Source organism: Ceratotherium simum, chromosome 16 (genome assembly GCF_057802395.1).
Source record: "Ceratotherium simum simum isolate JZ-2026a chromosome 16, ASM5780239v1, whole genome shotgun sequence".
Lineage (NCBI taxonomy): Eukaryota > Metazoa > Chordata > Mammalia > Perissodactyla > Rhinocerotidae > Ceratotherium > Ceratotherium simum.
Genome location: NC_141915.1, coordinates 31,883,056 through 31,899,349, shown reverse-complemented (window position 1 = coordinate 31,899,349; position 16,294 = coordinate 31,883,056). Strand labels below are relative to the sequence as shown.

Below are 16,294 nucleotides of genomic sequence, written 5' to 3'. Positions count from 1 at the left end.
TACATACAAAATTAGATTTGTTTTTCTCCTGTTAATCTGTTTTATGTCAATTTAATTATTAGGCCAGCCAAAAAACCTAGAATGGAAGAAGGAAAAAGTTCTCTGCCCCTACGCCTTACTCAAGCATCAGTCTTTCCTAGAAGTGGCAAGGACGGCATGATCAGGAATGTACCAGTAACCAACTTCACTATACAATAGTATTGCTGAGATTTTGCATCTAGAGAACTTGACCAAAGCCACCGTGGGCTTCTTACCTTAAACAGTTGCTTTATCCACAAAGAGGGTGATGGGAAAGCGGAAAGTAAGGCAGAGTTGCTGCTTAGGTAACCAAGCAGGACCCGTGTGCTGAGAAAATTGCGGCCGCGTGAAGAATGGTTTGTCCAGGATGTATAGTGCTCTCTCCCCAGTATGCCCTGCCAGCCTCACACCACTGTACTTTTCTTCCCTAGTGGAGCAGCATCCCCAAAATGGAGGCCAGGTCCCCTTGCCCAGGGGCCCCCTGGAGCATTTTGCTGCATCACCACCAAGCGGATGGAGGGCTGGGCATCAAGATTGGCCTCGGGAGCATCTTCCTTACTGGGGTCCTTGCCTCGGCAGTCATACAGCACGCAGGAGATGAGGAAAACCAGGAGCAAGATGACGTAGCTCACGACTAGGATGATCAGGTTCAAGGTGACGGGGTCAATCTCCAAGTAAAACTCCATGACATCTCTCACGGTTGGGAGGTGGGTCTCAAGAAAGGCAACGGGGTCAGTCGAGGATTGCAGGAAGCAAAGCCTAGCTCGTCGGAATAGCTACATTGGCTCTGGAGTAAAAATACATTAATCCCCATGGCTCTAGGAGACCTTACAGATTACAGCTGCTCAGTTTAATAACTTAAGCTCTTACTGTTAACACCAGAGCCACCAAAACACAGGAGCTGTCTCTCATCAATTCACCTATGCAGAGAGAGAAAGAGAAAGAGAGATGGTTCATATGCTACCAAAGTGTGGGGCCGGGATGGCGCAAGCGGTTAAGTGCGCGCGCTCCGCTGCGGCGGCCCGGGGTTCGCTGGTTCGGATCCTGGGCGCGCACCGACACACTGCTTGGCAAGCCATGCTGTGGCGGCATCCCATATAAAGTGGAGGAAGATGGGCACAGATGTTAGCCCAGGGCCATCTTCATCAGCAAAAAAAAAAAAAGAGGAGGATTGGCGGATGTTAGCACAGGGCTGATCTCCTCACACACACAAAAAAAACAAAAAAAAGTGTGGTCTATAAGCAGGGTGTCCATATAATTCATTGTCCAAACAGGCAGTTTGGTGAGCATAAGTAAGTGCTGTTAATAAGCATACTGTTAAAAAATCAGATTGTCCTGGAAAAATTGTGAAGTGTGGTCACCCCTTATATAAGGGAAGTTTAAATGTCAAGTATCCATACGTGGAGTGATTTGGGCCATCAGGTCAGTAGGCCTTGGGACTAGATGTGTTTCTTTAATGAGAGGAACACACCCAGTGCCTGACATTTTGGCCCTTTCTTCATTTGTTGGTTTTTTCATTCATTAATTTAAAAATACATTCTGAGCACCTCCTGTGTTCCAGGCACTGTGCTAAGCAATAATAGATTGAGAAGCATTTAGTCTTGCAGGGGAGACAGACGTTCAACAAATAATTGCACAAAATACTGGGAATAAGTTTATAAAAGATAAGGAGAGGGTGGTAGGAGAGTGTGTCCTAACGTGGGTCAGAGAAAGCTTCCATGAGGAAGAGACATTTAACCTGTGACCTGAAGGATATGCAGCATTTAGTTAGGTTAGGACAGGTAGGGAAGATTCTTCTAGCCACAGAGAACAGCATTTGTAAGAGATCTGAGCAGAAAGAAGCCTGGAAAATTGGGAGAATTGAAATATGAGCAGTTGATGGGAGTATAGAGAGAGAATGGGGAACATGGGGAGAGAGGGAGGCGGGGTCAGATCGCAAAGAGACTTGTGGGCCAGACTTTAGACCTGATCCTAGAGCAATGAGATGCCACTGAATCATTTTATGCAGGGGAGTGACACAGTCAGATTTGCATTTTACAGAGATGGCCTTGGCTGCTGTGGGGATGCAGAAAAACAAGCAGATTGAAAGGAGGATCAGATGAGAACACAGATATCCCTTGATTTACAAAGCATCATCCTCAGTTATAGCCCCATCCCAATAGTCCTGTATAGGGCCAACTTCACAGGCCTGTGACCTGTGTGGTTGCACAGGGCCGCATGCTCAGAAGGGTCCCACCCTTGGTTTACTGCTCTGCTGTCACCATGAAATTCTTGATAATTTTTTATTTTGCACTGGGCTCACAAATTATGTATCTGGCTTTGGTCTCATATATGCATTTTCTGCCAGACAGGGCCATTTCCCCAAGAGCTAATGGGACTCTTTTGATACCTCTAGTTAAAGACCAAAGCTCCCAGAGGTCTGCCGATTTTTATTGTTGTTAAGCTTTACTGCCTAGCAGCTTCCTGCCTGGCTCCTTTATACCCAGCTTCCAAGGGAACCTGAGGGTTCGGGGATGCTGTAGAAAAGAGTTCTTATTGATCTGGAGGCCTTTTTCAAATAAAATATTCCATGATTCTGTGGTCCTGGACTAACCTATGGAATTATATTCAAGATGAATGGCTGGCAGGTGTAGGGCCAGCCTCACTGGGATCAATTGGGCTTCTTAGGAATACCGATTCCCAGATCAACCCCAGATCTATTGAATTAGAATCTTGGGGACTAGAGTCTGGGAATCTGCATTAGTAAAAATCTTCATGGATAATTTTGATATGCAACTGGGATGGAGAATCATGGCCATAGAAGTGTGAAAGAATAGTCACCCAGAGCCTTGGTTGGCCGCCAAGAGATGTCATAGGAGGCATTCAACACAGACTTCAACACTGTCTGACGTTGTGAGTTCGACAGGCTCAGATAGTTCATTTGTTCAGGTGGCAATTCACATTGACCAAGCTCATAGGAGACTGAAGTTTAAAACAGAATACCAGTTTATTAAGTTACAGTGAAAAAAACACAGGTCAGGAGGGCTTGTGCTGGAACCATGGTAGCTTTTTCTCCCTGGAGGCAGATCTACAGACAAAGTCCATTTATAATCAGAAAATTTCTTGGCGAGCTCAGAATCGCTGCAAGTGGAGCTGTCTGGTACATCTGTAAGTGACATGCGGTGCTCCCAGATCATAGCAAGGCTTTAAAAAGGCAACATTACATTCCAGTTAATTACTTTCTTTTGCCCACTCTGAACTCCAGTTTCTACAGTAAACTGGTATCTGTACAGCACAGGTTCTCCCATGTAACAATATTTAGGGGAGTTCTTTGATGACTTTAAATAGATGACACAAGGATTTGCTAAAACTGACTCTGAAATGAGAACTACATACATTTTAATCTGCATGAAATGAAACTGAAATATATGCAGCAACTCTTGTATCCAGTGGAGTTTTCATATCAGCTCAGGGTTTCTCCGTGCAAATGATAACCCTTAATCATGGTGGTTGATCTGATCTGGCTTCCTCCCCCTTGCATTGTCCCAGTTCTGCTAATTCTCTCCATGGTGTTCCAGAATATTTTGTTCAAGGCTATTGTTTTTATTACTGTCTGCAGAGAGTTTTTTATCTTTGTGTCTACCTAGGCTCAAAGTGAGCCTTGTGGAGGCTTTGCTTCCTTCCAATGTGTTCAGTGAAATGCTGGCTACCTGTTTTGCTTAATTAACCCCAGGAATGGCCACTTTATTCACATTGCAGCCAACATCTCCGGAGCATCTTTCCTGCTCTCCCTATTTTAAAGGAACTTTCCTCTTCTGCTATCTAGTGGCCAAAGCAGAAACTGCCAAATAAAGAAAAAACGTTGGCAAAAGGCAAACTGCGCCAGCTATTTCTAACCAGCAGTAGAGGGTGCCATAGGTAATAATAACAAGCCACATTTCAGAACAACCTCTTGAGGTAGTCAGGACATAATCATTCCTTCATTTGCTAAAAAACACATATTGCACACTTACCATGTGCTGGCGGGGTGCTAGGCGCTTTGGAGCTTGATAATGTGATAACTACTGAAGCTGTGTCACATTCCCAGTGTTAGAGGGCACTAAGGAAAGAGGAATCATCAACTTCACTTTAGGAATGAGGAAACTGAAACTCAGAGAGACGATGGAATTCTAATTAGCTCATTCTCATTCCATTTCTCCCTCTCACCCTTCCATCTCTCTTGTCTACTGCATGAAACATAAACCAAATATCTACACAGCATACCCTATGCCTTGTGCTTTGGGGCATTCGAAACCCAGAGAGGTATTCCATGGTTCTCGGCTGTATACACACTTATTTACAGGATGGTCCATGTTTTCTGCTGACCTGGAACATCACTTAATAACGCCAGATAAATACGTGCTCCAAGTAAACGCATTTCGAGGCAACTAGAGTCTATGCCTCAAACACCAACATATTTTTGTACTTAACTATTCGGGATAGGAATTTATCTCTGATATTATGCAGTGCCTTTCTTCCTCAATAAAATGCAGTATCCTAAAAGTCTTCTTGTGGTTTTAAGTTTTAATAACGTCAGAGGTAAAAATGTCACAAATTCACAAAAAGGATCATTGGAAATTTAATTATGTTACAGTTGAGGATGTCGAGGCTCAGGGAGATGACTTGCTTAGGGCCTAACAGACGGTAAATGACAGAAATAAGACTTTAAGCCAAGTTTTTTGAATTCCAATCTAGTGCTTTTTTTTACGGGAGCTATTGACTAGAGTGGAAAATGAAAGAGGGCTAGACGTTATAGATGCTAGAAAAGTGAGAATGCCAATAATAAAAAAATCAAATGCTAACCATTTATATCTTCAAAAGTCCACCTGATCTAAAAATTTTCACTAAGACAACATGACTCTACTCCCAAACTGCTGCCCTTCTCAACTTTCCAATCGAAATCTGTTGTGTGGCTCATCTGGGAGCTTCTGGAGAAATACTGCCATATTTTATCACAGAACAACTTCAAGGTATTTTTTTCACCTGTACTGAGCTGGATAGTGTCTCTGTCCAAATTCATATCCACTTGGAAACTCAGAATGGGACCTTATTTGGAAATAGGGTCTTTGCAGATATAATTAGTTAAGATGAGGTGATACTGGATAAGAGTGGGTCTTCAATCCAATGACTGGTATCCTTATAAGAAGGCCATGTGAAGACACAGAGACACACAGAGAGGAGAATGCCGTGTGAAGATGGAGACAGAGATCAGAGTGAGGCATCTACAAGCCAGGGAATGCCAAGGATTGCCAGAACCACCAGAAGCTAGGAGAGAGGCATGGGACAGATTCCCCCTTAAAGCCTCTAGAAGGAACCAACTCTGCTGACACCTTGATTTCAGACTTCTAGTCCCCACAACTGTAAGGGAATAAATTTCTGTTGTTTTAAGCGATCCAGTTTGTGATGATCTGTTACAGCAGTCCTAGGAAACTGATACACCATCTATGTAATGCTTAGATAAAACCAAGTATGGCTTGGAGCAAACTGTGAGGTATACAAAGCTCTTCTACACTTCCCTCTGTCTTCTTTTGGCACTTGTCCCTTCTAGCCCTGGGTTTGGTTCCCGGCTTCTTCTTCTCAGGTATGGCTCCATGAAGAAAATGCCCGAGATGAAGGAAAATTTCTGTATGTGAAATTTGCTTCCATAAAAAATAAACACAAGACCTTCAGTTTAAAATAGCAACTGGCTGGCAGCCCCTGATGTAGTATTTTATATCTTCCTAATAAAATTCTTTGAAAGACACGGAAAAATATAAAAGCCTACAAGAGAAATGAAAAACAGTGTAGCAAGGGATGATATTTTTAAGATGTTAAGGCATTGCTTCTCCCCTCTCCCCTTCCCAAGAATTATTGGAACCCATTTGTCTTCTCTTTCATCATCCTGGATTTCAAAAGATAGTGACTCTCAGGAGAGGTACAGCCTGGAAGAGTCAAATTCATCATTCTTGAGCTCCTTTGTAGACTTCCATAAATTTATACCAAAATCCATAGACTTAGAGCTAGGTATTGTGGGGAGAGAAAAGCCATTTCAAAAATTGTAAAATATTGGATTAAGAGACCAAGAGCATAAAATTTGTACCACAGGCCAAAATATAGGAAAGAGAAAGTGAAGAATGCGAGCACCTTTGCTACTCTTAAGGCAGTAAGAGTTGAAAGGTGGATCCCAAGGGGAATTTAGATGTTGGTGTGCCCCTATGAAGGCCCTTTCCTTCCCCCACACACCATCTATTGGTGGAGAGACCATAGAATCACCCGGATGGGCACTCTAAAGCAAAAAATCTTGGGCTTTGATTCCATAGTTTATCTCTGGGAGATTGTCAGATTCTTGGAGAAGCGCCCTGCCCTATATGACACTGACCAGCAATGTGCTGGAATAGTAGAGAACAATTTCCAAGAAAGGTGGCTAATTGGACAAACCAGGGCTACATTACAACTGAAGATATGCCAAGATGGTGCAGAGCGAATAGCCAAGAGTTTCTAAGACTCCAAAATGGGACTGAGATGGAGGAGTTGAGAGATGTCTGATTGAAAAGGGCTCGTGGTTTTACCAAGGGCATAGAGTGAGCGGATCTGACAATTGTGGGACTGGAGGCTTGGACATGAGCAGTGACATAGCTGGTACATAGTCTGATGTCCAAGAACGAATGGGACAAACCACACCTCAGTGGGGGATATTGAAGACAAATGATAATATGTAGACTCCATGCTCCTTCCCCAAAGCTGAAACAATGCCTAAGACCCTAGGAACTTACATGATTCCCAGGAAGAAGGCAAGAAGAAGACGAAAAGGAAGAATCCAGAATTTGAATATGTATATACTTTCCACAAGAGGAAGCTTTAAACAAGAAGTAGTTGAGTTACTTTTTATTGAGAAGATTGAATTTTCACCATTGGCAGACATGGAGACTTCTGAATTAAGTTATTTTAGTTACAGAGAAATAAAAGAAAGTAAGTTTTGTATATTTGAGTCATGCTTGTAATTTATACATGCATTAAAATAAGACTGGAAGACAAACTAATACAGAATTTGAGAAGACTCTTGATAACTATAAGGTAGATGGAGCTAGATTAAGTATTTAAACAGTCTTTGCTGCAGGACATAATCAGGCCTTGCATTATGAAATAGAGACTATTTGAGGATAGTTGGACATTTCTCCAACCAACCACTATGTCAGCCCTGTATCACAGACCCAGGATCCATGTAACCTCATTGCTATCCTCCTATCCTCAGCATCTTCAATCCAAAAGAAGTTGAGTACAGAGGGAGGGTGGTGGTAGTGGTGATGCCTTACATCACGGGCAGTTATTCCCCACAAGTAAAAGATAAAGGTGTATAATGTAATGTTTGATATGTTACATGTCAACTATATTTCAATAAAGCTGGAAAAAAAGAAAAGAAAAGCAAAAAAAAAAAAGTTAAAAGAAATAAAAAGAGCAGAAAGACAAGAGAAACTCTGAGAGAAGGCACAATGAGCAAGAGAAAATTCCAACTCAATCACAAAGCTGTACCAGATGAATGTAGGATCAGATCACATAGGGCTTGGCAAGCTGTATCAGAGAGATTCAAACAGAGTGACAGCGATCACGATTAATTTTGGAGAAACTCTCAATGGCTGTTCTGCAGAGAATGAATTATAGAGAGACAAGGGTGGGAGCAGAGAGATCAATAAATGAGGCTGCTGCAATGCTGTAGGTGAGATATGGCAGTGGCATGGTCTAGTGTATTGATGAAGATGCTAAGAAGTGGCTTGGATTTGAGAAATATTTATTGTACTTATTGAGGATCGGATGTAAGTGATGACAGAAGGAGAGGATTTTGGCCTGAGCAAGTGGGTATATGGGGGTACCATATAGTGACATGTGGATGACTGGTTTTGGGGGATAGATCTAGAGTTCTCCTTAGGATTAGTTAAATTTGAGATGCTGTGGAGGGAGCTGGACATCTGAGTCTGGATCTTGGTGGGAAGATTAGTGTTGCAGATACAGATTTTGGAGTTATCAATAGATAAGTAGTATTACAATCAAGGAACTGGATGAGATCACATTGGAAGAATGTGTAGATAGGGAAGAGGAAAGGGCTAAGCAGTTTCCTGAGTATTCCAACATTTAGAGATTGATTAGAGAATGAGACAGAGAAGAAGTGGCCAGTGAGGTAGGAGGAAAACCAGGGAAGCATAGTATCAGAGAGATCTGGGAGAAAGTGGGTTTAAAAAAAGAAGTGGCCAGTTGAGTTAAAGGCTGCTACGTGATTGGGTAAGATGAGAATGGAGACTTGACCATTTGTTTTGAGACCTTGTTAAAAACTGAAGGAATTTTTCATGGAAGGGGTGGGGTGAGGCATTACACCCAAAAAAATTAAGTTGAGAAAAGAATAGAAGGTAAGAAAGTAGAGACAGTGAGCAAAGATAATTTTGAGGAGTTTGGCTATGAAAGATTGAAGAGAAATGAGAAGTAGTTGGAGGGCAGTGTGGAAGTGAAAGACAGTTTTTTTTTTTTTTTTGGTTTTTTGTTTTAGATAAGTGATATTAAAGCATGTATGTGAGCCAAAGGGAGCAATCCAGTTGTGAAAGGATAATTGACAATACAAGAGAAAAGGGAAAATTATAGGAGCAAGTCCCTTGAGCGGGGATGAGATCCAGAGTAAACATGGGTGTATGTCTCCCAGCTAGGAGCAGGGACAATCCTTCCATTGTGTCCAGACAGGAGAAAAAGTGAGTGGGCTTGGAGTGGCTTTAGTGGTAGGAAGATGAGGTTCGTTTCATCTGATTCCTGAGTTTTGTTTTGTTTTGTTTTCTTACTCAAGAATGAGTTAAAGTCATTAGCAGAGATTGAGTGAGGGAAATGTGTGGTATATGAAATTGAGGAGAAGTTTTGAAATGTTTATTTTGGGGAAAGAGAAAAAAAATATCCTAGAGAAGTAGAGTAGAATTGCTGGGCAGTGTTGAGTTTCCATTTGAGATTTGTCATCATGAATTTAAAGTGAGATGTTTGGCTCAAAGTAGGTAGATAGTTTGATTAAGCAGATTGGAGGCTTAATCAGGCAAACAAAACAGAGGGTAGCCAATAGGGGTGTTAGGAAGGAAATGGTTCTAATACTAGCTCAAAGCATCTAAGCTGGACAAGGAGGGAAATGAAGATGTGTGTGTGTGTGTATGTGTGTGTGTGTGTGTAGTGATGAATGGTAGGGTCAATGCACTGGCAGTCCCTGTGTGGTCAAAAGAGAGTTGGAGTAGACAATTGAGTACATGCACTGGGAGGATTGGAAGCGGTGGTTGGAGAGGGGCATGATTGAAATTGAGATTTGGGAGGGGGTATAGTTGGTGGTGACGACAAGATTTAGGGAGGACCCTGAGAGTGTGTACGGCTGACGTGGAGTGAAGGGCGTCTCTTTTTAGTTGAAGAAGTGAAAAATCTGCAGTGGCAGAGTATTGCTGAAATTGCCAAGAAGGCTGAGAGAGTAAGCGTAAAGAGAATGAAGCGAGCTGACATGAAAGCTCCTGGTGAGAGAGGGGTGGTCAGGAGGTTGCTGGATGACAGTAAAAAGAAGTGTCTGGTGGTCAAGTCTGATGACATGTCCTTCACAAGTGTAAGCACACCAGCCTAGCATTTTGAGGGAGAAAGGGGAAAAATATGTGTAGAAGTAGTAATTCAGTATAACAAATCACCTAAAACTGCAGGCTGTATATGGGTATATTAGTTTCCTGTGGCTACTGTTAACAAATTAACACAAACTTTGTGGTTTGAAATAATAGAAATTTATTCTCTCACAGTTCTAAGTCACTACTGCTGGGCCAAAATCGAGTTGTTGGCAAGGTTGCACTCCCTCCAGAGATTCTAGGGGAGGGTCTGTTCCTGGTCTCTTTCCCCTTTTGGAGGCTACTGGCATTTCTTGGCTTGTCGTCACATCACTCCAGTCTTCAAAGCCAGTGTCTTCAAATCTCTCTGCTCTATCTTCACATTGCCTTCCCCTCTATGTGTGTGAAATCTCTTATTGCTCCGTTCTTATAAAGACACATGTGATTGCATTTTGAGCCCACTCAGATAATCCAGGATAATCTCCCCATCTCAGGATCCCGAATTTAATCACATATGCAAAAATTGCCTTATAAGGTAACATTCATAGGTTCCAGGGATTGGATATGGATATCTTGGAAGGCCATTTTCCATCCTACCACATGGAGTATGGAAAAAAAAAAATCAGCTTTTGTTTGAGAGGGCTGATGGGGAATGAATGCCTCCAGGAATGGTCAGTCTTCAATAAAAATAATACTAGTAATAGTAATTGTAATAATAATTTCTACTTAATGAAAATTATCTTGGTCTAAAATCTCAGATTATATGAACAAAAATTGGAGAAGGAAACAATGAGTACAGCTATGCTAAATTCTTCAGTTTAAATAAGAAAAATCCAAAAGATACCACTTCTTCATAACTTCAGCACTTAGAAAACAATTTTGTGGCTTGCCTTTGAAAGTATCGACAAGAACTGTCATGAAAAAGTAATTGCACCATCCTAGTCTCCCACTTTTAGGGATAGCAAATTTTATCACTTCCCTGGTCTGCCTTCCTTTCTTCTGCTTTCTTTCATTTTTCTAGTTAGAAATGATTCACACCCGTGATGGCATTCTATATTTCCTTATCTGAATATCATACCATCTGCAAGCATTCTGCCTCCTTTTGGCTTTGGATTTTTTAAACCTGTGAATAGAGTATAGATGATTGAAGATGCCTACTATATCCAGTTTCCTATGTAGGATTTAGGTCACATTAGTGTTCATTTATGTTGATATGCAGATTGGATTTGGGAGGACATACATGGATTTAGGATGAGTACTTGCCTCTAAGATATAGAGAATGCTCACGTGCAACTGAAACTTTGACAGTGCTAATTGTCAGAATGCCAAAAGCAACCCAGAAGGAGATACGAGCACCAGATGGGATAACAGAAAATCCTGGTGGCTCTACATTCAAAATGCTTCAAGAATCTAAACCTTTCTTACTATCTTCACTGTTTCTGCTTTGCATCAAGCCACTGTTACCTCCTGATTTGACTATTACAACCAGTCTGCCTGCTCTCTGTTCTCCACAGCCCCCACCCAATCTACTGTCAACACAATAACCTGAGTGAACCTTTTAAAAGATGGGTCAGACCATATCATTCCTTTGCTCACAACCTTCTAATGACTTCCCATTTCACTCCATGAAAAGCCAACATTCTTACAGTGGCAGTAAGGCACTGCACAAGCAACCTAACCTCCCTCCTCTCATATCCAAGCACTTTCACTCTCACCTGGTCTACTCTAGCCACTTTGATGTTCCTTGGACCCTCCAAGCCACTCCCACCTCAGGATCTTAGCACTTGCTGTTCTGTCTGCTTGAAATGTTCTTCCTCCAATGATCTGCACAGCTTGTTCCCTGGATTCCTTGGGTCACTGCTAAAATGTGATCTGATAATAGAGGGCTTCCATGACCACCTCTTATAAAATAGTCACCCTCCCTGCCCAGGACACTCTGTTTCTATCTTATTCTGCTTTCCTGTTCTAGCACTTGTTCCCATCTGACATACTCTACATGTCATCACATTCTTTGTTAGATGTGTGACACTCCTACTAGAATGCGAGCTTCATGAGGGCAAGAGGTTTGTTTTACGCACTGCTATATCCCGGCATACTGCCCATAACATGGCACATTGGGAGCATTGACTACATATCTGAGGAATGGTTGAATGAATGAGCCACTCACAAATACACCTCTTGCCTTTCTTGATACTCTCAAACTGTTTATTATGAGATAATGGTGATGAAAAGAGACCTCTTTGGCAGAGGATTAAAGAAAATATTATAATGAGAAAAAAGGGCCTAGCCTAGCGTTATGGGCTGAATTGTGTTCCTCCAAAACTCATAGGTTGAGGCCCTAACCCCCGGTACCTCAGAATGTTACTGTATTTGGAGATAGGGTCTTTAAAGTGGTGATTAAACTAAAATGGGGGCATTAGGGTGGACCCTACTCCAATCTGATTGGTGTCCTTATAAGAAGAGGAAATTTGGACACACAAAGAGACACCAGGGATGTGCACGCACAGAGGAAAGGCCTTGTGAGGACATAGAGAGAAGGCAGCCATCTGCAAGCCAAGAAGAGAGGCCTCAGGAGAAACCAAATCTGCTGATACCTTGATCTTGGACTTCTGGCCTCCAGGTCTGTGGGAAAATAAATTTCTGTTACTAAAGCCACCCAGTCTGTGATATTTTGTTATGGCAGCCCTAGCAAAGTAATACACTTAGCTTCAGGGAAAAGTAATATTTTAAGTTGGGCTTTCAAAATGCCTAGGTCTACTTACATGAAGCCAAATGAGACATATGGGCTCATTAAAGGTTTTGAAGGTCCGGTAGTTCCAGGGAGTTCATCATTAGTAAGAGAAAGGTGTTCTATTACTAGCAGCAATTGTATAAAGCTAGACTGACTTCAATCCTGAAATAATGAAGGATCCCCTAAGAGGCAGACCACCACTGTCATTGTCATCACCACAGTAACTAACACTCACTGAAGGTTTGCTGTGTGCCAGGTTCTCTCCCAACTGCCTTACCTGCATTCAGCCTTCCAACCCTTGAAATATCTCAATGCAAGTTTATCACTTCATTTTACAGATTAAAAAACTGAGGCACAGAGAGGTTGAGAAAGTTGCCCAAGGTCATATGTTTAAAGTGGCAGAGCCAAGGTCTGAAGCTAGGCTGTGGCTCTGGGGCCTGTGCTTTTAACTCCTGCACTCTACCTCCTTTTATGTGTCTTCCCCTGTCTACAGAAGGCTTCTGCACATTTAGATTTGCTAGTCACTGGCCCACAAGGACGAGTTCATAGCTTAGCCTTCGATTAGCACAGCTTGCCTTTCCAGCTTTATTTTTCATTTTCACTTATATCTAGAAAAACTGTCTCATCCCTCGTCCCCCCATCTGCACCCCCCAGCCCCATGTCCTTGGTTTTTTTATCTTTGCTTTTTTGGTCATTCATATAACACCTGTGCTCATTCTTACCTATTGTCCTCATTTAGAATCTACTCTTGAAGACCAAATCCATATCCTACTTCCCCCATAATGTTTTACATTAACTCTCCTCTGAAAATTTCATTGTACACACTGCTAATTTGGGAATTAATCATGTACCTCCTTATTAAAACTCTTCTATTAATTGTTTAATATTCTATGCAAACATTCTTAGGACTTAACTTTTCACCAGTTTTATGTCTCATCTTGCAAATAGATTTAATTCATTGAGGGTGGGGATAAAATATCTACTACATATGATTCTTTGAACATAATGAAGACACAATAGAGATTTATTGATCTACTTTGATTTGAAAAAAGAAATGGACAAGGTAGAAGAAGGGAATAGTAAATGTGATCATTCTGATTAATAGCTAGCACCATGCTGAATGCATTATACACATTAGCTTACTTATTCCTTACAATGTTACTCTATGTATTATTATTATTGCCATTTTATAGATGAGGGAAATGAATCTTAGAGGTACTATGTAGTTTGTCCAAAGTGACACAACTTGTAAAGGTTAGGGCTAACATTGAGAAGTATTGTGATGGGTCAATAGGAGGGATTTATAATAATGAGGATTTGAATATGGTGAGTTATCAGAAGGTAGAATACAAATTGACCTCTAAAGTTGTGGTAGCCATAGCCTAGAATTTGGTTGTTCACCGAAATCTGTACTCTTCTTGACCACACAGCTACATCACATCCCCTGCAACTAGGTATGGTTTTGTGACTGAGCTTTAGCCAATGGAATGCGAGCACCATCAGTGCTCACATTTGTCTGTTTTACTGACTGGATGCAGAGGATGATGATGAGGCCCTGCAGGATGGAAGAGCCACAAGATGGAAGAAACCTGGGCCCCTGAATCATTGTGTGGAGAACTGCTTGTTGAGCAAGAACATCTCCTTGGGGCTGTTAAGCAAGAAAAAAGCTTATTGGAGGGATCTATTTCTTACTCCAGCCTAGTTTACCTAGCTGACACACTCTAGTAATTGTCAAGTGAGTCAGAGCACTCTCAACCGTCCTGGTACCAAATCAAGTATTTGTTGTGGAGTGTAAATGACAATTTAAAATATCTCTCACTTGAAGAGAGAGACAAAGGGGCTGAGAATCTATTTGAAGAAATAATAGCTGAACACCTTCCTAACCTGAGGAGGGAAACAAATATCCAGGTACAGGAAGCACAGAGAGCACCAAAAAAGATGAACCCAAAAAGGCCCACACCAAGACATGTTATAATTAAAATGTCAAGAATTAAAAATAAAGAGAGAATCCGACAAGGTGCAAGAAAAAGGCAACAAGTTACTTACAAAGGAAACCTCATAATGCTATAAGCTGACTTCTCAGTGGAAACCTTACAGGCTAGAAGGGAGTGGCATGATATATTTAAAGTGCTGAAAGGAAAAAAATCTATAACCAAGAATAGTCTACCCTGCAAGGTTATCATTCAGAATGCAAGGAGAGATAAAGAGTTTTCCAGACAAGCAGAAACTACAGGAATTTATCACCACTTAAACAGCCTTACAAGAAATGTTAAAGGGACTTATTTAAGTGGAAAAGGAAAGGCCACAGATAAGAATAAGAACATTATCAAAGAAAAAATAAATCACTGGCAAAGGCAAATATACAGTAAAGGTAGTAGATCAATCACCTATAAAGCTACTATGAAGGTCAAAAGACAAAAGTACTTAAAATATCTACCTCCATGATAAGAGGTTAAGGAATACACACACACACACACACACACACACACACACACACAGAGGTTAAATAGGATATCAAAAACAAAATGTGGGGAGAGGGAGTAAAAGTGTAGAGATTTCAGTAAGAGATCAAACTTAAGAGACTATAAACTTAATATAGATTGCTGTTTACATAGATTATTATATATGAACCTCATGGTAATCACAAACCAGAAGCCTGTAATAAGTACACAAAAAATAAAAAGATAGAAACCCTAACATAATACTAAAGAAAGCCATCAAATCACAAGGGAAAAGAGCAAGAAAAGAAGAAAGGAACAGAGAAGAACTACTAAAACACCCAGAAAAAAAGTAACAAAATGGCAATAAATACACACTTATCAATAGCTACTTTAAATGTCAATGGACTAAATGCTTCTATCAAAAGACATAGGGTGGCTGAATGGATAAAAAAACAAGACCCATATTTATGCTGCATATAAGAGACACACTTCAGACCTAAAGACACCCACAAACTGAAAGTGAAGGGATGGAAAAAGATACGCTATGAAAATGGCAATGAAAAGAAAGCTGGGGTGGCAATTCTTATATCAGACAAAATAGTCTTTAAAACAAAAACTGTAACAAGAGACAAGGGCATTACATAATGATAAAGGGACCAATCCAATAAGATGATATAACACTTGTAAATATCTATGCACCCAACATAGTAGCACCTAAATATATAAAGAAATTACTAGCAGACATAAAAGGAGAAATTGACAGTAACTCAATAATAGTGGGGGACTTTAACACTCCACTTACATCAATGGATAGATCATCCAAACAGAAGATCAATAAGGAAACTTTGGCCTTAAATGACACATTAGACCAGATGGACTTAATAGATATAAACATAACATTCCATACAAAAACTGCATAATACACATTCTTTTTTGAATGCACATGCAACATTCTCCAGGATAGATCACATATTAAGCCACAAAACAACTCTCAATAAATTGAAGAAGATTGAAATTATACCAAGCATCTTTTCTGACCACAACAGTATGAAACTAGAAATTAGCTACAAGAAGAAAACTGGTATAGCTACAAATATGTAGAGATTAAACAAAATTAAACTGAACAATGAAGAAATCAAAGGAGAAACCAAAATATATCTGGAGACAAATGAAAATGAAAATATGACATATCAAAATTTATGGGATACAGCAAAAGCAGTACTAAGAGGGAATCACACAGGCCTACCTTAAGAAACAAGAAAAATCTCAAACAAACAATCTAACAATACACCTAAAGGAACTAGTAAAAGAAGAACAAACAAAGCCCCAAGTCAGTAGAAGGAAGGAAATAATAAAAATCAGTGTGCAAATAAATGAAATAGAGCCAAAAACAAAAAAAAAAAAACAAAAAAACAAAAAAAAAAAAAAGAAGAAAAAAAAAAAATCAATGAAGCTAAGAGCTAGTTCTTTGAAAAGACAAACAAAATTAACAAACCTTTACCTAGACTCAC

At 40.6% G+C, this 16,294-nt stretch overlaps 1 protein-coding gene across 1 annotated transcript; it reads right to left on the bottom strand.

The window, feature by feature from the left end:
• Positions 1-422: 422 nt before the first annotated feature.
• On the bottom strand, positions 423-704 carry SMIM36 (small integral membrane protein 36). The gene has a single exon (XM_087440203.1). It carries the CDS (start codon positions 702-704, stop codon positions 423-425), a length of 282 nt encoding a protein of 93 aa, XP_087296329.1.
• Positions 705-16,294: the final 15,590 nt, after the last annotated feature.

Bases quoted from the DNA above. Each gene is read 5' to 3' on its own strand.
- SMIM36 (XM_087440203.1), bottom strand. From the start codon at position 704: ATGGAGTTTTACTTGGAGATTGACCCCGTCACCTTGAACCTGATCATC.